Source organism: Cataglyphis hispanica, chromosome 2 (genome assembly GCF_021464435.1).
Source record: "Cataglyphis hispanica isolate Lineage 1 chromosome 2, ULB_Chis1_1.0, whole genome shotgun sequence".
In the NCBI taxonomy this organism is placed as follows: domain Eukaryota; kingdom Metazoa; phylum Arthropoda; class Insecta; order Hymenoptera; family Formicidae; genus Cataglyphis; species Cataglyphis hispanica.
Window position 1 is genome coordinate 10,845,610 of NC_065955.1, and position 22,779 is coordinate 10,868,388.

The following is a 22,779-nucleotide window of genomic DNA, read 5'->3' on the forward strand; positions in this document are numbered from 1 at the left end:
TTATTTCGTTCATTCTTATTAAATTACCAGGTATATCTTCGTATGAATTTTTATTGTGTTTGTAGCCAACTAATACATGTATGTATATTTTCCTTTATTTATTTTAAAAATATTTTATAGATATCCAATTTTTAAAATTTAAATTTAATAATATATATATATATATATATATATATATATATATATATATATAATTTTACTATTATTATTAATTCTCATAATATCTAACTAAATCTAATTACATTAAATTTTATAAATTAAATACTGTGCTATTATATTGCATTGGATACCCAATAAAAAAATTTAATTATAAATTTTTTTTTTACTTAAACTAAAAATAGGATTTCAAAATGGGATAGTAATTTCTCTTTCGGTAGTAAAACATTAAAAAATATGAAATATCACTTTCATAGAAAAGACCAGTTTTTAATCGTCTTTGCTACATGTTAACTTTACACATGCCAGTATGATATAGATTGCATGTGTATAGATATGTTCATATTTACATAAATATTTGTAATCATATGTTCATCTTCTTAATTATCGACGTTATATTGTGTATAACAAGATACTTTTGTTTTATAATTAAATTAAAATTTTTCTTTTTCATGTATGTACAAATTGTCTATAAAAATTGTCACAATTATAAACCCATATATTGAGGGGAGGAAGAAAAAGTACTTCTTGCAGAATTATTCTTCCTCGATTCCTCAGCATTAGGACTATCACTGAAAATAAAAAAATGCTATCTTGACAAAGATGTAAGAAAAATATTGAAAAAGATCCATTTTTCTTTGATAATAGGATTCAATCTATAAGCTATCTTTATGTTTACATACTTAGCGCTAAAAGTAACAAATTCTAAGATACATTATTCACTAGATTAACAAAAATAAGGATAGTTACGTTTAGCGCTAAATTTACGATATGGATACATATTTTTTATACCATTTTTTTTTTACCAATGTTGTCCAGTAGTCATTCAGGTCACATCGCTAGACAATGCTGATTTATTTAAAACGCGATTCTTATAAGCATAATTACCCAAAGAAAGGCATCAAAGACACGAGCGTCTGTCTGCTCGGCCTACACGCAAATGCTGGAGAGCATTGCGCTATTCGTCCGACAACGCGTCGTAACCATTGTTGCAGTTTTTGTCGTCGCTCTTCCACAAATTTTGCATCCTAAAAAATTATTAACAATTACTCTCGATACATCTAAATGCTAATACGATTGCAAATTTATGCATCATCTAATATTTTAACAGACACATGTATACCTTATTTCCTATTGTTTTTTTTGGTGGAAATTCGAAAGTTGTAACAATAGCGTCATGTTTCTTTAATTCTCTATAAAGCGCATAAAATTGAGCATATCGCCTGTAAATGTTCCATTCTACGTCTCTTATGCGGGCATAAATCTATATTGGATGTCACAAATTAGAAAAAAATTTTTTTTGATAAAATGTTTATAAAATAGAACTGCGCTTTCTGTACTTGATAAACATGATGTATGTCAGATGGTTGTCCTGTGAGAAACGCGGATGGAATCCATATGTGAATAAGACACGGTGGTTCCGCAGGTAAATCGTCCTCATTCAACGGTCCCCGAAGACACTCCAATTCTGTTTGTAATATTTTCACTACTCTATCCCTGCATAAAAATCAAAATCAATTAGAAAAATTATCATCATGAAACTCACGTAATTTCGCAATGTGATTATGTACCTGTTTGTCAATTGCATTGTCAATCTAGCATTAAATTCCATTAATTCGGCATGCATATCTGCGACCTGTATCAGCTTCTCTTCGTACTGTCGTGCCTCATTATGATAATCCATCGACGGATCTTCCTCAGATATCGTTGTGGAATTAGAATCTCTTCTTAACATTTGAACGGCAGTAACATATTTACGCAATTGTTGTCGTAAGAGCTCGTTTTCTCTGTATAAGTGAGTTACAGATCAGTTACAAATTATTATATATTTATTATATAAGCTATCAACAAATATATAAAATAGATCATACACACTTAATGTCCACATTATATCTATTATTCATAAATTAATCTAAATTTTTTAAAAACTTTTGAGATCGTTTTTTCTCTTAATTAAATAGAGATAATTAGGACAATTAAGTAACGTTTGAGTCAATCTATGCATATCTATGCATATCTACACAAAATAATTGTGTATCAGTTTATAAATCAATCATAATTACCTATTTAATGTTTGCAATTGCAATTCATGCCTTTCTAAATAATGTTGATGTTGCCTCTGGAAGCGAGCTAATTGTAATCTGCTTGTTATAGCATCTTCCCTAGCTTGTTCCAGCACTTCTGTCATAGCTAAAAGCCTTACACGTAATGTATCTATGTCTAGATTCTCTGGATCTATATGCAAATCTAAACCAACTAATGGCTCGGTTGCCTCTACTGCTGGTTCTGTCACTTCTGATGAATCCTGAATGATGAAAATAAGACTTTTAAAAGAAAATTATAATTTCTGTATATTTTGTTTTTAAACATTATTACAAAAAATAAAAATGGATTAAATCTATCTCTTGCCTAGGAATTAGCTATGTATTAATCTAATTTTTGTTTTTAAGCCTTGTTATAAAAAAATAAAAATAGATTAAATCTATCTCTTGTTTAGGAATTAACTAAGTCTTAATCTAAAGTATTTAATAAATGTTATAAACATTTACAATATATAAATCTGCTTTAAATTTTTAAACATATTTGCATGTAATAAATATGTTATTGTTTAAATTTTTATTCTAAAGCTAATCGAAATATAAACTCACATTTAAATAATTTGGCAAAGTAGCTATCATATCATCCAAAGTTTGATCAAGTGATGATACAGGTACAAGGCCGCCCATATTTCCAGTATCCATTATAGGAGTTAATAGTTTTTCTTCTTCAAAAGATTCACTGATAATATTAGAGAAATTTTTACATGTGAATAAATAGCATATATATCTGTCCATTATATAACACTGATTATATTATGTTATGAGATATCTACCGTTGTTCCCATTCCAAAAGTTTTGTATTAACTGTACTATTGTTGGAATCAACTTGAGGATGAGAATCTGATAAGCAAGGCGAAGTAGAATCTTTAGTCGATACTGCCGTAGGCGAGCTGCGACATGTCGGTGGTGCGCTTATAGAAGTTGTAGTTTCCTCCCTGTGTTCGTCTTCCTCATCATCGAAAGAAATTATACGTGTCGGCACTTTCTTTTTTCGCTTTTCCTGTTCAGATGCGAGAGGGTCTGTTTGACAGATTATGATTAGATATTATTAGATTATTATTAATAATTCAAATAGTTTAAAAATTTTTATAACAGCTTAATCCAAAAATTTTATTTGTCATTTAAATTGTTTTAAATAAAATTCAAATTTAAAAAAAAGAAAAGAAAAGAAAAAAAAATGAGAAAATTTCTTTTTTGTTTAAATAAACATAAAATAGCACATCTATTTTGATTAATAAAAAAACTATACTATAGCATTATATGTGTATATGTGTGTGTGTATGCAATCTTATTTTTATAAAACTTTTTATTAATTATGACAAATTGTTTACATTAATTTAACAGATTTAATACTCACCAGGAATTAATGTAGAAATAACTGGCTCTGATTGTGCACCTCTATTTCTATCCATATCTTTTCCTTTCAAGTCATCAAGCTCCTCATTATCTACTCTTATTGCAAATAAAATTGTTCCAAGACCTATAAGTAATAAAATTAATTTATGTTTTTGAATATAAATCGAATAAATTTGCTGTTTAAAAACAAAAAGTACCTGCAGCTACATTAGGTAAAACAGAGCTTTTCTCCTGATCGAGTAAAAAGGCCCATTCCTCATAGAAGGGAGATAATGTATCAGGATTTATGATAGTGTGTAAATGTCGCTCCAGAGATTTTTCATTCAAGACAGCCCTCAGCCACGCTCTGCCTCGACCATAATCTGTATGCACCTTTCTCAATATACCAAAACGTTCCTGTTCATGCCAAGTGAGTTGTTCTTTTATGCAAGGCCAGAATGCTATATCTGCTATATTGCTAGGTTTCACATTACTACCAGAGACCAAGTCAGACACATGCCTATAAAAAAGATATGAGAGATAATATCTTTTAATATTTCATTAATATCGTCACATTGCAATTTAAACCAAATTTAACTGTTTATCCAAATTTTACTCATATTATATAGAAATTTATCAATAGTAAAAAATCATCTCCATGTATTTATCATCATGGTCGTGAGTCATATCGCGGATAAAGCGTGCGATCTGTTTTATGACCTTGTATATACTCATGCAGAAAATTGTAGAACAAAGATAAATTTATAAATCTAATCATTAGGGAATATTTTAAATGTTACCTGAAAGCTGAGTTGATCTTTTCTATATAATTTGTCTTTAATCCATGACTAAAAATTAATTCAAATATATGGCAGAGCTTTGCTACACATGCTTCTGATTCTGTAGCTAATTCCGCGCGTCCGCCAAACCTGACGTGACATTCTTTAGCGGATACTAGCAGATCCTCCAATAACTTTTCCTTCTCAACTGCATGATCTATTATATTATATGTATTTGGCACTATCGCTGACATAATACGCAAAGCCTAAAGAGGATAAAAAATGCCTTTAGAAAATAAGCCAAAATCAATACAATTTTTAAGAGGAAGAAAATTCTTAATGTTTCTTAGGTTTACAGCATCCTCTGTAATTGAAGATAGAAAATTATATCATTACAACTAATTACATAAGATTTATATATTGTCAACTGTTGTTAAGTAATAGAATTGCATGATCTGTTGTGTATATTCTATGTACCTTATATTTGTGAAACAATTAAAAATTTAATATCTATTAGATTTATTTTAAAATTTTTCCTGAAATATATTCTAAAATGTAATATAAAATTATCAGTAATATCACAAGTTATTTTGATTAAAACAGAATGAATATTACTTTTTATTTTGCATATAAACATACATTCCACATTGATTGCATTTCTTAATCACTAAAATTTAATACATTACAAAGGAATTAATAAAAAGATTTTATTTTTATACATTATTGTATAATTTAGTAATTTCTCATAAAATTTACAAAAATTTCAAATTTTTTAAATCAATTTGTAATTCATATACACATAATATATACATATTAAATACACATAAAGATATATCAATTATCCAAATTAAAAGTAAATATACAATTTAAAAAAATTTATATATTTAATAAAAAAAAGGATTGAGTCATATTGTTTATAGCTGTATATTATCCTAAACATAATTAAACTCAGTCATAATAGCAATTCAAAAATTGCAAATAAAAAAAAAACGTGATCTCTTGATATAAAGAAATATGCTTTCATCATTTTTCTCTCGCACTCCTTATAAGCGTTATTAATCCTTTCGGAGAATCCATATATATATGCCTAACGATGTGTAGATACTTCATCACTCGATTTGCATACGCGATATAATTGATACATAAAACGTGTAAAAGCCTAAGTATATAAAGTTCACGATACAAAATATAATACGATCAATTACAAATTTCTCCAGATTTCTCCCGGATATCCGTGATTGTGTAATCGCAATACACACGAATCTGGGTTAGGTTGACCCTCGTATTTTTTATATACGGCATTTTTTTCTTTTGACAGTCATCGTCGCGTCCATTCATCACCGATGGCACACAACGCGCGCGGAGGGGGAAAAAACAAAAGGAACTTACCATTTAAGCGACGCAGTGAAAATCACTGCCTCGATCTGCTTTCACAATCGAGGATCGTTAGCGTTCATCGGATATTCTCAGTCCGCGATATTTGCGCGGGAGGATCACGGATACGCGGAGAAACAAAAGTGAGAGCTGTCAATTGTCACTTCGAAGACGCGACGGAGCTGTTGATGCGTCGTCGTCGTCGCGTCATGACGTTTCGACACGGAAACCTTTGCTCGCTCGTCACAAAGAGATCACTGAAACTCGCGGGGACTGCGATAGGGGCGGAACTACTAACTGCTTCGCGAACCCATCGCAATAGCATCGTACGGTTACTTTCTGGGAACATAGACGCGTAGCGTGAGGCAGACGCACATACGTGACAGACGATCTCACGACATTGATTGCGCGATGGATCGTGCGTGATGGACCGCCGCTCGACTATGTCGATTGGCTACTTCGGTGATGACGTCATGGAAAGATTTTACCTACCAATCGGATCGGCGGACTGAGCAGACTCGTGCTTAGATGAAATATAGAGAACACTTCTGGAATTTGCATAGATTCGGTTTTATAATAATAGTATACAAAATGTACTGTAATATGTTAGTAAATTAGTAAATTAAATTAAATATAACTATGAATATTTGATTACAAAATATAACAATATGAATTTAACTTATATAGAGTATAATTTAATAATAATACAGATTAGTATATCAAGAGTTATATAATATATAATATAATTTTGCGCATTAATATAGTAAATATTCAACTATAGTACAACTTGCTATATTGAGCAATTACAATTTATAATTATATAATTTATTATTTTTTCAGAAAATATTTTCTATCTTTTCACATAACTCAATGATATCATGTGTCCCGATAAGATATGTACGCTGCTGAGAATCATCCGACTCCTCCTCCGGGGAGGACTTTTTCTATTGACATTATTTCCATTACTTCGGGCACTGGCAGGAAAGAGTGACACGTATATTACATTACGCTATCATTTTACGCAATCTTAGATGGTGCTATTACTTTTAAAATTGATTTTAATAGTAAGACAATAGTAATTATAAAATTGTAGCTATATATCTTGTACTGATAACCGTACTGATACGCGCAACGGAAAATATTATATATTAAATGAAATTTCGCGAAAGAGAAAGTGAGAGAGAGAGGAAAAGAGAGTGCACATTCGTCTCTTTTTCCCTCAATACATTAAAACCCTATTATTATTATCGATTATTGTGGATGACAGCATTCTGAAGGATGGGATAGGAACGCAAGAAGAGACACACACACCGCGCAATTTATAAAATCTCTTTTTCTTTTTTATTGATGCTTTGACAACATGGGCTGAGACACACACATTTGCTCATAGTTCATATGAATTTAACCACTGCGTGTATTCAAACGTATACGTACACAATCCATTAAATAATCGCGCCGTATCGCGCGATACGCAATCCCGAGATTTGCGCCACCGTTTAAACTTATAATTTCGGGCTTATGTAAATCGCACACGTATAAAATGTCGATTGCGAATCGATCGCCTGCGAGACGGTACCGCGATCCGTATGCAAATTTTCCATCAAATCGCAGCCAGGGATACGTACTGTAACAGAATTCTCGAAAAGAATTGTAAATATATACGTAATCACATATCACGTCATATGAGGGACCGCGTCGACGTTCGTGCGCGATAAGAGCATATATATAGGTTGATTTAATGTAATCGTTTCACGATTGAATACATCGTATGAGGCGCGCGAATCGCTCTAATAAATGAGGAACATTGTTTTATTAATTCATCGTGGACACACACACACACACACACACACACACAAACACACACACGCACACAAGTAAAAGCTTACGACAAATTGAATTCTTATTTTGTAATTTTTAATAAATAATTATACAGAGAAAAAGTGATAAGAAAATACTTGTGAGTTGTTTTACAATACGATTCTTGCAAGGATAAAAAAATGCTCATTTAAAACAGTCATATATTTATCATTTTATATACGCATTGATATTAATCAGTATTTTTTTATAGTTGTCGGATTCAACTATCTGCATTATATTTATAAAGATTTTGTGTGTATATTATTTGTTTTATTATTATATAATTAATTTATTTTCAGAAAATAATTTAAAAATTAAAATAATATTTGCAGAAAATTAACAGAATATAATTAGTGAATTTTTTACTTGAATATATGAATATATAAGTATTTCAACATAACTTAAACGAAAAAAATCTTAATGTTACTAATATATAAAGATGCTATTATACATATATTATTTTTATTAGTACATATAAAAAATTAGTAGTAAATTTTAATTTCAACTTTAATTATAAAAATTGATTAATTGCTTAAATAAAAATAGTATATTAAGTCAACAATTATAAGTTTTTTACAAACATTAAAACATTGACAAAGAAATCTTTATCCTCTCTCGACACGCATACAATAATAAATTATTACGTGTCCAAGATTAATTTACAACATTTCCGGAATTCGCGCGCGAGCGTCGACGACAACACCTGAGAGGATTGAAGCGAGAAATCGTAAACGTAGATCGCGAACGTAGCGTCCTATTTTTTTTTATTGCCACGAGCATGTCACGAACATTTAATGACGGAGGTCTTACACATTGATCGTCTTTGAAACGAGGACGGGAGAGTCCGTCGAGGACCGGGCTTTGGTCGCTCGCCGAGTCTCGTGCTCGTGCGCGTCATGCGTGTATCTCGCAAACGTGCGGGCGCTTCGCGGATCTCTCCCCGCAAATTTTAAAATGAAACCATCTCTTCCGCGATAATCGCACGCTCGTCTTGATATACGCGTACGCACACGTGTATGTACATAGATATCCGAGGAGATCCGACATGTGGGTCGTAAGAATAGGTCGACAGGATAGACTCTTCTAATAGACTTTGCAGACGGACATAATAGAAATAGTTAATATATATATAGCATCATATATTAATATAATATTTAGTAATAATATAATATCTATTATATATATATATATATATATATATATATATATATATATATATATATATATATATTTATTAATATGTATATTGATATTTTTTTCCTTTTTAATATATATTATAGTGCTTTTTTCCGCGTCTTTTTTCTCTTTTGTTTTGAGGTGTGATATTCAGCGATTTGCTTTTTTAGATTTATAAGTGGATATGATGTAAGTATATACGCGTCAGCCTTATTAGATGTGCTCAATCGTCGAATATCATTTCCAGCCGCTAAAAAATCTCTCTCCTTAACGTTTGTGATCACGTCTCAACCCTTTCGTTAAATATTAGCAGGTAAGTGATTTTATGTGCGTCCGAATTAATGTATCAATATATAAAATAAAGATGTGATATGAGAGAGTTAAGATTTATATTAAATTTAAGTGTTTTGCACACACAAGCTTGCACATAAATAACAGATAAAAATTGTATTTTTTACGACTTACAAATAATTTATGAAAATACGCGTTAATTTGTCAGTATTTCTTCAAAAGATTTTAGAAATTTCTTGAAATTTTTTGTTATAACAACGATATATATTTTAAATATTAAAGCAATGCAAACTGTAGACTTGTATAAACTGTATAAATTTACAGAGCACGAACATTTATTCGCCATTCATTCTTGAATGTCGTTGATAAACAGAAATGGCGAAAGGGTTGATATTCGTAGAATTTTATAGATAAATTATTTTCGCGCAAGAGATTACATCGCAGGGCAAGTTATTTCCACGAGAACGTGGAGAATCCTTATTCAGTTAATTAATCTTGAATGTATTCTCTTCCACGAATTTCTAAATTTCAGCTTAATTTACATATTACATTTCGTTCATAATATTTTGGACTTTTATTGCGACGATCTCGTTCAAACAGCTCACCCTGTATCCAAAACAATAGTAAATAACTTCGATGTTTAATACTTGTACGATGCTCGAAATCAAATACGACACCGTCTGATTGCATTTGTTTTCGTTTTTTACTACAATCGAATCGAATAATCATTTACATTGGGCGAATGATTTTTGTTGATTGTAAACGAATTCGAGACTGAAATTTTTTACATGCTTTCTCTTTTTCTTTTTACGATAGGTACGCCGACTCAAGTTACACTTGAAAGTTAATAAGCGTAAAGAAAAACGGCATCTCCTAAATAACATTCATAAATTTTATTCACAAGAAAAACACTCTCGTAAACTCATTTAATTTAAAGATTCAATGCGTTACACTATTGAATTATGATAACTATTTCGTGTATTTCATTTACCACAATAAATTTAATAAAGAAGTTACAATTAATAAATATGTAGAAAATTATATTTGAGATTAATTAATATCCCGAAGCGCATTATTTGCCAGCAATTCCATCTGCTCTTTTGTTAATGGTTTTTATATTATTGATATTGATTTATTAACATATTTTGATTAAATCTTTTAAAATCGTTAAAGAAATGGATTTTTCATTAAAAATATGCAAGCAATTAAAAAAATTTACGCACGACAGAAATATATGATTTATGATTAGAATAATTGTAGCAACGTGTTGAAACAGTTCTATTCAAATAGTTTTGCAATCAGATTCAGTCAGATTATCTGAAAATCGAGTAACAATCACACAACATTAATTGACAGATAAAAAAGCGACGCCGTTTTCCTAATCTAAGCTTTTTCAATTTCGACTTTGATTTTTTTACGATATAGTTTTCAATAATAAAAGGAACAATACGCTATATAATATATTTTATTACCGATTATTAGCGGAACATTTTGATCCTCCTACACATTTCAATATAAATCATATCAACTCGCAGCTGGACTCTATAATTTATTTAATAAGTAAAAAAATGAACCATGCATAATTAATTAGACCGCAATAATCGTAAGCAATTAGTACATCTTATCAAGGATAATATGTACTATTTGCTAAAATAACATTAACGTTTGCTACGCCAAAAATCGAACGTATTGCTCTTTTCCTATAATTTTATATTTTTTATAGTTTTCAAAAATTCATTTTATTTTATTATATCTTTTTCTCTTAATAAATTCAGACCAAGTTTTACAAGGAAACAATTAACAGTTACTTGATTTATCCATTGATTTTATCTCTATAGGAGTTATTTCGACTCGCAAATAAAATTGCCGCAGCTTAAGGTGATACAATTTCTGATTCTAGTTCGATATAGCACATTTAAACATTAAAATGGAGAACGCGCGTTGACTTTTCCATAAGAATTATGCTGTATGCTTTATCAAAGGATCGTCCGTTCTTATATATAAAAGATATGAGACTTTCTTCTTTTGATCTTCAAAAACGCGCGATTGACAGTTCGAAACAACAAGCGCGAAGGCAAAAACGCTGATTAATTAATGTTCCGATTACTTATCATAGATTGGTGTTAGAATCGGATTTGCCGTCGTGTTTTTCAAGCGATTTCATACTCGAATATCCAATAAACAGCCACACGATTGTTATTTGAATTCATATTACAATTCATATTGTTATCAAAGCTGAAAATATACGCAGTTGGAATAATTATCGAGTATTAACTTGGCTATTCATTCTCGAAGATATTAAATTATAACTGCAATTTGATTTTATTTGTAATTTAGAATCGTTTTGTTTTGTACCGATAATTACTGTATAAAATCGCTGTTGAAATAATGATATAATTATATCGTTCGAATACTCGTAATAATGCAAGCATGCAGATATTCGAGAGATCCTATTTTGAAACAATTACTCCGTGGCTGGAATATTATTATCGAATATTCGAATACATTGCACACTTTGAGTAATTCCGACGGCGCTGGGTGGAATGCGTCCAGGAACCATATTCCGAGTTGAATGCGTTGCAATTACAAAACGAGCGGAGCATACTTGGAACTTTCCGTGAAATTCTCCGTGTCCGCGAATTCCTGTTTGCGTGCTTATTTGTCAGTGCGAAGAAACAGAGTATACACGCTATACAAAATGATTTAACGTACGAGCACAAAAGCCTCAAGTCACTCAACTGCATACTTACGCGAAATATTGTACATTGAATTACGCTAGAAAAAGTGCCCTTAATCCTCTCACGCTGTTATACACGCGCGCGAAAAAATTTATCTTAAACAAAAATATCGGATGTGTATCTCTCATTCTCTCGTCATCTTCAAATCATTTCAATTTAAGAAACTGCATTGTCAAATCTTTTTTTTTATTTTATTTAAATGTAATAATAAGAAATTTAAAAAAAGTCAAATTATTTCATCATGAAATTTATATTTCTCGCAAATGCTTTGATTTTGTCTTTTTTTTTTTTCTTGCGAAAGTTCAAGCGTGAGAAGATTAATGAGGACGCGATAATGTTACCCGCCTGCTAATTCTCGACATACAATCATTTAAATTGTATATATATTATTACACTTTCTACGCGACTACCACTCACCTTTGATATATTATTATATTTAGTCCCGAAAATAACATCCGTACAAAATTGACTATAGCCGATTGCTTTTATGATGTGTGTTCGAGTAGGTCATTTCAAGATCATTTTCGTGCGATGACAAAAGTGAAGTTTATCAATTACTCTATACCTTAAGTTACGCCTCATCTCATTTCTCTTCGTATGTCTCACTTTTTTTTTTCTCTCCCTTTCTGTCTCTTCTTACGCGAGATAGGATGTGTAGTACGTGATTTACCTGGGATTTTCCGACCGGTAGAGAGTGCTAAATTGTGCTCATAAGATTGAGTGAAGATAAATTCTATGAAGATAAAAAAATATGCGACGAGCATCTGCATAATAAAGATATTTGTTCTTTTTTTTATACGTATATGTATGTAAAAATGTCATTGTTATCCTCGCTTTCCTTCGTTGAATTAAACAGAATATCGAGTATCATAGTAAATTATTGCTAGACGGAGAAAATTGATATTAAATTTTGTCGAGTAATAACTTCGCTAAAATGACGACTTATTATATACACACAAGTACGCATAGTGCACATGCCATAATATTGATTAAGCAATTTATTTTATCGTTGCGTGAAATTATCTACGAAATTGAACTTAAAATATATATTTTCATCTATATGCGTTAATAATTTTAATTAATTGTCCTACTTCTTGGGTGACATCCCAAGTCAAGATAAAATTGCTTAATTAACGGTAAATTCGGGATAAAGATACTTATTGTTGTAATCATAACATAAAATATCTTCGAGATATAATATTCATATATATATATATATATATATATATATATATATATATATATATATATACGGACGAAATGTATAGAGATTCATTAATCATTTATAAAGCTCGTCCAACACCGGGATAAGATCGTTCATGAAGAATGCGAGTCCGCATTGCCATCAAGATATGCACTTTGCACTTTACACTTTGCAATTGCATTATTCTCGCTAAATATGTTGACGATTGATAAAGGTGTTGGTGTTTGGTCCATGGTATAGCTCTCGTCTACTTTTAATAGTAGTAGTAGTAGTATCGATCACAATATTAATTTTTTTTCGATATCATCGATGGAACTAAAACACGTGCTCGTGGCTGCGCTTGTGATACTTAGCTGCTAGAAAAGGATCGTGATAAGTCCTAAGATCATTAGAAAAGTTGCAGTACGCAGTGATTCGTAGGAACCACCTAAACCGGCGCCGGATCAAGTATAGTACTCTATTTTTTGCAAGAGTGATATTATATATCACTTTTTTAGCCATTTAATATTATACCAAATTCTGACTAACTAATCATATTTCGTTTCAAAGACGAACAAATAAAAATGTGAGATGTAATATAATTTTTCGTTAATGAATTAAATTAGAGCGTTAGATTAAAAATATTAAATTAAAAAGAAATATTAAATTAAAAATAAAAGAGAATAAAATATAAATGTAATCACTTATGAGAGACAATCTAAAACAGCGCACGCTTTATTTTATTTGTAATGAATAAAAAACAAATATAGAACATAGTTAATTACTAAGCTACTTAATTCTGTGTAAAATTCTCAATTTTCGAAAGATATTTCTCTTTTCTATCCTTTTCTCTTCTCGATTTTCCGAAAAATGCTATAATTTTTTGGTCGCTTTTCTAATTAAAATTTTATCTAGCGCCGATTTAGACACGCTCCGAATTTCTCAATTTCTCCTTGAACGCTTTGAACTCGTAAGGATCGAAGATAATGTGACACCTCATGTGTAACATCCGGTCGGAGGGAGTAATCAAAATTGACGCGGAAGGGTTGTGTTTTTTTTTCTACATACTTTTATTAGGCCGAAAGCGCCGTCTTCGAGACGCGCTCCGTCGAATTTTATATTCGGCCGGGCATTATCCTGGTGCAACGACTTTCTTCCATTCTCTTTGGAACGCCGCGGGTGCGCATTCTCGCATAAATTTTGCAAGTCCCTTATGTTATATCGTATTTACGTAATTTAAGTAAGCATTGTGTTACGGGATTAGTTCTTGAATGAAATTCTATAATAGAAATGGTATAGTATTAAATTGATGCGCGCATTTTCGCCGCCTCATTGATAGCAATATTATCATAATGGATGTTGTTGCTATAAATTTCAAATTATAAACAATAATACAGATTGCGCGCAAATTTAATTTACGAAACGATTTTCGAGAAAAGCGTTTTTTAAATACGCAGATATAGGCAAAGTTGAAATTGTTAATAGTACAATGGTTTATTTACGAATGTTGGTCGTTGAAAAATTTGTTTGATTCAGCACGTTTCACTTTTCCCGATAAAAAAGAACAAGTATAATTACTGCCAAATTTAATTTTTAATCTGTTGCATTTTAATCTATTTCTCGATTAATGATAAGCGCAAATAACACGAGGGTTATAATTTACTAGAGCGCAAACGCTAATCTTTCACAGAACGATTGCAAAAATTGCGACTAACTTTTATTTAATTTGGGCATTCTTGATTATGCGTAATTTGTTTTAAAAGCAAGCAATTACTACCAATTTTATAACTTTAGGGAAAAAAAATGGGAAATGCTGCAAAGTTAAAATTAAAAAGTTTTTTCGCAAATCTCGCGAATGGAATAGTACGATCATAATGTAACTTTAATCGATTAATTTTATTAAATTAATGAATTAAAATGTATAACGAGTTTCTGTATTTCATTTTATCGCAATTTACTTCATTCGGATCTTAATAACACAAATCTCCAAGAATTAAGATTTAATTATTAAAAATTAATTGAAAATACTAGCACTATAAAGTAAACAATAAAGAAAAGAGAATGTTTTTAATTTGTTTTTTAGCATTAAAAAAGAATTACTTAATAATAATTACTTACGGAAAAGTGTGGTAAGGAAACGCGGTAATTTAATATTTAACTGTACATCACAGTAATATTTTATCGTGCACGCGTGTGTATCTCCTCGTAAAATCCTTAGTAACATTATTTTTGTGAAAAATGGATATGTTATTTCTAATGTATTTAATATTTCCCAATTATATATATATATATATATATTTAATTTTTACTTATCATTCTATTATCACGCGAAAAAATTTTATAAATCATACAAACAGTTGCCACCAAGAAGATTCTTTTCTCGATAATTCTACTTATCGAAAAGCACAATCAAGTGTAGTAGTAATTATGATTTTCGAAGTAATTATGACTTTCGAATAAATGAAACGATGAAGTTAAATTTCAATGATCACGATAATCATTTAACAATTTTATAATAACTAGTAAATCAATGTTCATTTAGTGTTTCGTAATTTTGCGATAGCTTGTAATTCTGTCATAAGAAAATCACTTCGTCGTCTCGTTTATCCGACGCCCTCGATCAAATCTTTTTCTATGAAAGACCGATCTATATATGGACCGGTCAGAACAGAAAGTCGCTGCACCGAGGATCGATGCCACGAGACATCTCTCCGCGCGGATCGCCCTATTAATATTTACAGTAAAGCCGCCTATATATGTACCATTCGATGGCACTCGCACGACGACCGGTCGGTTGTCCGGCCACTCCGATATCCATCTTCTCGAGAGTTCCACCCGTGGAAGGATGAGTCTGTACAAAAATGATGAATCGCGCGCGGGATGCGCGAGAGACGCAGATGCACTTACGCGCGGGGCACTCTATCGCGTTTCACTTTCGCCGCGATGCGATTCGTTATCCTTAAATTTTCATATCCTAACTTCGGGATGGACCCGACAACACCACCATCTGACGTCGAACGGCACGGATATCTCTCTTTCATGGAATGCACGAGTGCGTGTTGGTCGCCTGCGCCGGCGACGACAGGGCGACGGAGAAGTCCGAGTCCAACACGAGGTCGCTGATGCAACCCACGATACCCTTCGCGTATCTGCCACCCGTTGTCCTCACGATGTCCGGTGCACCGCCTTCAAGATAAGACAGATCTTTGTGAAGAAAATTATTTTCTCTTTTTATGAAAACTAACGAATACGTGCATAATATCTTTTGATTAAAAACCTCCTTCTATGAAAAATTTTAAGCCTCGTTTATTTATATTTATTTAAAATAAAAAAAATAACAGCTTCTCTGTTAAAATTACAATCATAAACTTCTATATATATATACTAGACTGCTAAAGCCATTTATAATTGGGCAAAATATAACCAAGCTGTCAATCGATACTTATTTTTGAAGAGAAAATTGCAATATTAATATAAAAATTTTGTATATATTTAATATAAAAGTTATATTAAATATTGTAGCTTCACATCGCTGTTAGCAGTCTAGGTATAATAGAAATCAGTAATTGCAATTAAAAATTCTTCATATCGTTAAATATTAATTATTTTCAATAATATCTTTTCTATTTTCCACGATGCAAAATAAATTTATAAAATATTTACATATACATATACAAAAGTAGATTAGCGATCGTTGATGTTTCAAGATTGCGAGATAATTTAGGTTTGTAATGAGGTAGTAACAGATTTTATTACTTCTCGCGCACTCACCAACGTAAAGACCAGTATCAGTGTTCAATTGTCTCAGTTGCCCCGGGGAAGATGCCGAGACTCCAGTACCACTATCTACGACGAGAGATGCCCATTGCTCGTTTCTAAAAAAAAGTCAATGTTATTCATTGCTGTGTTTCATTTCGGGCATAAACTAGTATCAATATTTTTCCTTCCGCCGTTTTTAATAAATCGCGATTTGCCATCTGCAAGAGAGGTGGATACTGATATATTTGTTTTATTCGGATTCAACAAAATATAGAGCAGCGTGCAGATTAATAACGCAAAGGTTTATCAAAATATCCTTCCCTTATGGAATTTCACGAAAATAATACTGTTTTAAATGGTATCCTCGGGCTACATGGAAGATTGAAAATAGGGCAACAAACATTTGTTTCCATATACAGTGTCCACACGATATTTCCTGTTAACTACGAATTCTTTAAAGCGAATATAAATTCGTTTTTATTTAATTAAAATTGAATCTCTCCCTCATAAATCACACACGATTCTTTAATGTTTAATATGAACCATTTAATATGATACCATTCCAGTTTTGCGATAAAATATAATATTTTATTAATGCGCGTGTATTTTAATTCGCATTTTGTCGAAAGATATGGATTGAAAATAGAAATAGTGATTATTCTCCTGTATATTAAAAAGGGTATTTTTTTCTAACGCATCCCTCAACTTCCTTCACATTATCGATCAGTATGTTAAATAAATAAATGTTACGAAAATAGAGGCGCACGCGAAAGGGTAGGAAAATCGGGGTAACGAAGCGCGTAAAGCGATTGTTCTCACCTAACAGCTCTGATACGATGCCATAGATCGTCATCCAATCGCGTGAGATTATATCGGAGCACAGCCTCCCCGGAACCCAAATTATACGCGAGAGTGAGGTAACCGTGATCCAAGCCGAGGGCGAGAAAATCGTCGTTCTCGTCCCTTTGTTCCTGAGAATCCGATTGCCGGCCGCTCCACAGAAGCAGGCCGCTGCTGCTGCTGACGCGGAATCTCATGTTGATGTCCACGCGGTAGCTGATTATCCTGCAAGCGCGACGACGAGTGCGATTAATAGCTGAGTGAAAGAAGGAATCTGTGACAAACGATGCGGCAACAGATCGATCTGAAGGGGAAAGTAATTCAACTTTACGACATCGTTACGTAATATTTATTTTATACAGAATGTCCCAGAATTACTGTACTTGCTAATGACAGATTGAGATTATTTAGAGACGATTTTTCCTCGGCGAAAACATCGAGAAAACATCGAGAAAGAAACATCATTATTTTTTTCTTTTTGCATCAAGTTTCCAATTTTTTCCATCATATATTTTTGTAACTAACTAAGCCTTAAATTAAAATTCTTTCTCTCTCTATTAAAGTAAACTCTATCTGAAAGTAATTAAAGAATAGTTTTGACTATCTACAAAATTCAATTTGCAAAAAGTCCTTCTTATTGAATCGTTTATAACACGGAAATTATTGATGCCTCGATATTTTTGCTCAAAAAAAAATCATCTTAAAATAATCTCAAGAATTTGTCGAATTAGGTGATGGGTTAATTCTGGAACACCCTGTATAAGCAGCGCGTTTTAATGACAATCTGTCTGTAAAATACAAGTCTATCTGTAAATATAAAGCACGCGTTAGTTGTTGAAACAAACCTGAAAATTGGCTATTTGCTTGTAATGGAAATAATTAGTCAATCGTTGAAGGTTTATCTGAAATACAATTTATTTCCCCTCAGATTGCTTGTCATAGCGCAACGCGACGCTCGATAAACTAAACGTGACGTGGCTAAAGTGAGTCAAGGAGCGATTGTGTGTAGCGCAACGTGTAACGCTGTTTATCGCTTCGCTCGTTTTTTTAAACGCCACTTTGACGCGCTGCTTTTGGCATTTGCCGAACTTTTGCTCGCTGTCGATTATATTTCGCGCGTGCGTACATTAATATGGAATATTTAACGGATGAGTCGACGAACTTTTAAATTGCAAAAATGCATCACCGATGACAGTGGGAAACGAGCCAGGTGACACGAGTACGTATATACAGTGTTCCGCGCTCTATGAGAATACTTTTACGCGTAATAGTCAATTTGCTACCAAATTGGAAAACGATTTTTCAGGTACAAAAATTCGAAAGGGGAAAAAAAAAAACTATCTATCAATTCTACGAGAGAAATAGAAATGATCGGGATTTGATTAAAGTTCTTGATATTGTAATTGCTACCGTATTTATTTATACGCGAAAATTGCGTTCGTGTCACTCGTTATTCTCATTATATTGTTGACACCTTTTCATCGTGTCGGCGTCGTTGTAATGCAGATAGCTCTCGCTGCCGGTGAAGCTGGGCACAGCCCTCTCGTATCTCACGGACGTCACGGCGTTGCTGCTGCTGGCTCTGGCTGGCGATGGCACCAGCCGCGTATAATCGTCTGGCGCCGGACATGGGTGCGGTACACCCGGACGACACCGACAGGTGAATCGCTCACGGAGAGGCCGGCACTCCGCATCGCCGCAGGGTCTCGCCTCGCACGCGTGCCCGCAATTACCCACGTTCACCCCACCAAGCGCCTCTGCTAGAATGCCCATCTACGACAGGAATTATGTAAAAGCGATAAAAAAATGATGAATAATAAAATTAATTGCAATAATCACATTTGAAGAGTAAGAAAAAATATTTTATTTATGAAAGGCGAAAGCAGAAGGCTTTTCATTGGCTTTAAAACTTGATCTAATTTTACAAGTCGACTTTATCGCGCTGTTAGTATTTTATTTATTTAATCTCTCGTATAAGTCACATCTTAGGTTTTCCTTCAATCTACTTTTCTTTTACTGAAACAAAAACAATGATTAGAGATTCAAATTTAGGTAATTGATGTGAGAGCCCCGACGTTATCTACCAGGCCAGCTGAGCTCAAACTCTAAGACGTTCCTACGGTGGCATTATCTACCGCGTAACTTCGGAGCAGCCTGTATAATCCCGAGTGTTCTTACCTCACGATTATTCAGCACGATCGTCTGAATGCAGCCGACGAAGCTGGCCGTAGTTTTCATCTTCGGCGAGTACATGTCGGACGACGGCGCGCCGCCTAAATAGAGATTCAGCGGTAAGGATAATTGCGTGAACGCTCCGGGCGCCAGGATTTCCTGGGCTGGGTCTTCCTCAACTTCCAGGGATGCCAAACGACCTGTCCTAGAGACTCGAACTTCGACCCATTCGCCGAGACGAACCGGATTCTCGCTCCTGAAACGATAATGCAGATAGCACATTCAGAATGCAACGTCATTAACTTTTGAAGGGCCGGCGGCTATTTTGCGAAATCCCTTGAAAATTTTGTTACGTAGAGGAAGAAAAGTTTCCTAATTAATGCATATAAATCCGCATACATGAGTCGTACATTATGCGCCATGATAAAGTGCAGTCTCCTGTTGGCGTTGGTCTGTTTTTTTAGGTCACTCTGATTTATTTTAGGAAAGAGCTGAGGATTGTGTGCAGCCGTAAAGTGGCGTTGAAATAAAGCGTAAAAATATTATTTTTTGTTTTTTAAATATTTCAAAATTATATAAAATGAAAATATTTTTTGAATAACTCCTCCAAGAAAAAAAGAGGAAGAAAGAGAGAGAAAGAGAGAGAGAGTTATTTTTCAAATTTATATCTGAATGTTTATATTTTTTTTCGACAAAAAGCTATGCCTATTATTAAAGAAAAAAGTAGTTCAATTACTTTATTTAAAATTAAGATTATATATATGTTATTTTTTATTCATATAGATTTTTTTATCACTTTCTCTTTCTAAGATAAACACACTATTTTAATCTTTATCTTTTTGGTACGTTGAAAAAATTCTGAACAAAAAAATGAAGTATAATACGAGAGATGATATGGCTTCTCCTCTAGCTTAACGAGGTATGACGTAAGGTTTTTCAAGAATATATTCGAGGTTGAAAAAGGGAGATGATATTACTCTTCTCAGATTTTTCGAACAATTCAATTTTTTTGAAAATGAAGTCTCCTCATTTGCACGAGATGAAATTTTTTCAGTACATTTATTTCTTTTTTCTTCTCACGAGAGATTACTTTCCCGTGACTTTTCGATTTTGCGAGATACGTATATCGTATATTTTGACATCCGTATCTCTCTCCCGCGCTGAAAATCTAACGTTGAAAAACGTTTTCGCCCGGAGCAACTGTACTTTCGTCCGAAATGAAGCTCCCCCGTGAAAACACGTTAGCGCCAAAAAAAGTGAAACGAGATTTCGCGCTTCGGGAAATTGAAACGGCCGCCTTTCCGCGTCTGCGCGAAGCAATTAACGCGAGCAGTTCGTCCGTCCTCTTCGCCACCGTTTACAATTATAATCGATGTTAACTCGATATTGACGAACGCTCCATCGATTTGATTTTCGCAATAACGCCCGGGAGACCGAGCTAGCCAAGCCGGCCAGGAATTTTCCTTTTCGAAGCAACGAAAATTCGCGCACGTACGGCAGAAACTTTCCGCGGAATCAGATCATTCAATTTGAATTTTGCGAGAAAAGTCCATAGACAATTTGAATTCTCTCTCTCTGAGAAACGAGGAGTGGCATCTGGCGCGCCTTCTCCCGCAAGCGGTCCCGAAAGCGATAGAAGAAATTCTCGCATAATTAATATTGAATCGCGAGACAGAGATGGGTAAAGAGGTGTGGGGGAGGGTCCGCGAGATATAGGCGAAAAGTAAATTGCTAATTAATGTAGAAGCGAGAGGGAATTTGTAATTTTTCATATTGGACTTTTCGCTCGGCGTTATTACGATAAAAGATATAGCGCGTTTGGAACTTGGAGGCTCGCTTGTTAACTGTTTTCTTTTTCAGACGCGAGATTAAACATCCCTGCTTAATAGCGCGCGTAATAATACGCGTTTTTTTATATGACGAAGTTTCGTTGCGGTTGCTTTTTATTTGCTGGAACAGCGATATTGTACGTACGAGATTTATTGTTTATATAATATATGTATGTGTGTGTGTATAGCGGTGAATATATAAATAGCATATAAATATTCCTATTCGGATTAGCCGTTATTAAAATATCTGATAATTACTGCGTTAAAGTGCACAATAAATATATATCGTTTATGTACGCCATTTATTTATTTTTTTTCTCAAAGATTAAGATTTTTTTTAAATTTTGGAAATATGACAGTTTCTTCCACAGTATTTTCGAACTTAAATTAAAATTAATACTAGAAAAATTTTATCACATCTGGTTGTGCAATTATTAGAGAAACATTTGTTTAATATTTGCACTAATTATACAAAAGAGTACTGGTCGGATTCGATCAATTTTATTCAATAATAACTTTATTCATTGTTAATCATTACAACAAATTAAATCAAATCAATTCAATTAGCGTTCGTTAACAGTCCGCTTTTCGTAAAAGAGTAGCGTAAAAAGTTTCACGTTTTGCTATGGAGAATTATAAAAAAAATATTTTTTTACATTAAAACTTTTAGCAATATTGATATTGAAATATATAATAATCTTAATTGATGTAAATAATTAAATGATAAAATATGCCATCGACACAAAAAATATAATAGCGAGATAATCGATATAAAAAAAAAAATATAATTTATCATAAATATTTATTAAACATTTTTGTTATTTATTTAAAAGAGCATTTGCAGAGTTTTTGACCAATTTTGCTTTTAACAGTAATCTCGTTTATCGTTGATCAGTGCAATGAATTAAATCAATTCGAACAATCAGCATTAGCGATTGCATCAACATTCCGTTCACTTCGCGAGACAATGGCAATAAAAAAAAGCTTGAGTGTTTCGCATACGATATCGACATGCGTATGTCGGTTTAATCGTCTGACGATGCGTACACAAACGATGCAATTAGCGCCCCGTCGACGTGGCTGCGCGACGCCAGTAACAACGTCTATCGCGAAACGAACATCTCCAGCGGATTGTCATCCCGAGCTAGCTGATGTTCGTCGCGCTCGGCGGAAATCTCGCTCGGGGAAACT

General features: G+C 32.9%; 2 protein-coding genes across 3 annotated transcripts in view; both read right to left on the reverse strand.

Moving 5' to 3' along the window:
- Nucleotides 1-401: 401 nt before the first annotated feature.
- Nucleotides 402-6,134, reverse strand: LOC126859176 (sorting nexin-29-like). Of its 2 annotated transcripts, none has more exons than XR_007688770.1 (12): nucleotides 5,759-6,134; nucleotides 4,391-4,635; nucleotides 3,809-4,110; nucleotides 3,613-3,735; nucleotides 3,029-3,275; nucleotides 2,805-2,934; nucleotides 2,220-2,461; nucleotides 1,728-1,943; nucleotides 1,497-1,653; nucleotides 1,280-1,420; nucleotides 949-1,184; nucleotides 402-728 (listed from the first exon to the last, which is right to left on the reverse strand). XR_007688770.1 is itself a non-coding variant. In XM_050610214.1 (12 exons), exons 1-12 carry the CDS (start codon nucleotides 5,759-5,761, stop codon nucleotides 644-646), a joined length of 2,031 nt encoding a protein of 676 aa, XP_050466171.1. In that variant the 5' UTR covers nucleotides 5,762-6,134; the 3' UTR covers nucleotides 402-643. The 2 variants fall into 2 exon arrangements, 1 of the variants encoding a protein (XP_050466171.1); XM_050610214.1 differs by having other exon boundaries at nucleotides 1,045-1,184.
- A 9,386-nt stretch (nucleotides 6,135-15,520) lies between these two features.
- Nucleotides 15,521-22,779, reverse strand: part of LOC126858719 (pikachurin) — an 81,167-nt gene continuing 73,908 nt past the window's right edge. The window contains exons 11-15 of the mRNA XM_050609198.1: nucleotides 19,766-20,015; nucleotides 19,062-19,360; nucleotides 17,567-17,812; nucleotides 16,760-16,863; nucleotides 15,521-16,174 (exon numbers count right to left, since the gene is read on the reverse strand). Coding sequence (XP_050465155.1) covers nucleotides 16,026-16,174; nucleotides 16,760-16,863; nucleotides 17,567-17,812; nucleotides 19,062-19,360; nucleotides 19,766-20,015 — 1,048 coding nt within the window. The 3' untranslated portion in view covers nucleotides 15,521-16,025. The remainder of the gene's footprint in view (nucleotides 16,175-16,759; nucleotides 16,864-17,566; nucleotides 17,813-19,061; nucleotides 19,361-19,765; nucleotides 20,016-22,779) is intronic.

Excerpts from the sequence above, each read along its gene's own strand:
- LOC126859176 (XM_050610214.1), bottom strand. Across the intron at positions 1,654-1,727 it reads ACAATGCAATTGACAAACAG|GGATAGAGTAGTGAAAATAT; the intron begins GTACATAATCAC and ends ATTTTTATGCAG. Across the intron at positions 1,421-1,496 it reads ACATACATCATGTTTATCAA|ATTTATGCCCGCATAAGAGA; the intron begins GTACAGAAAGCG and ends CATCCAATATAG.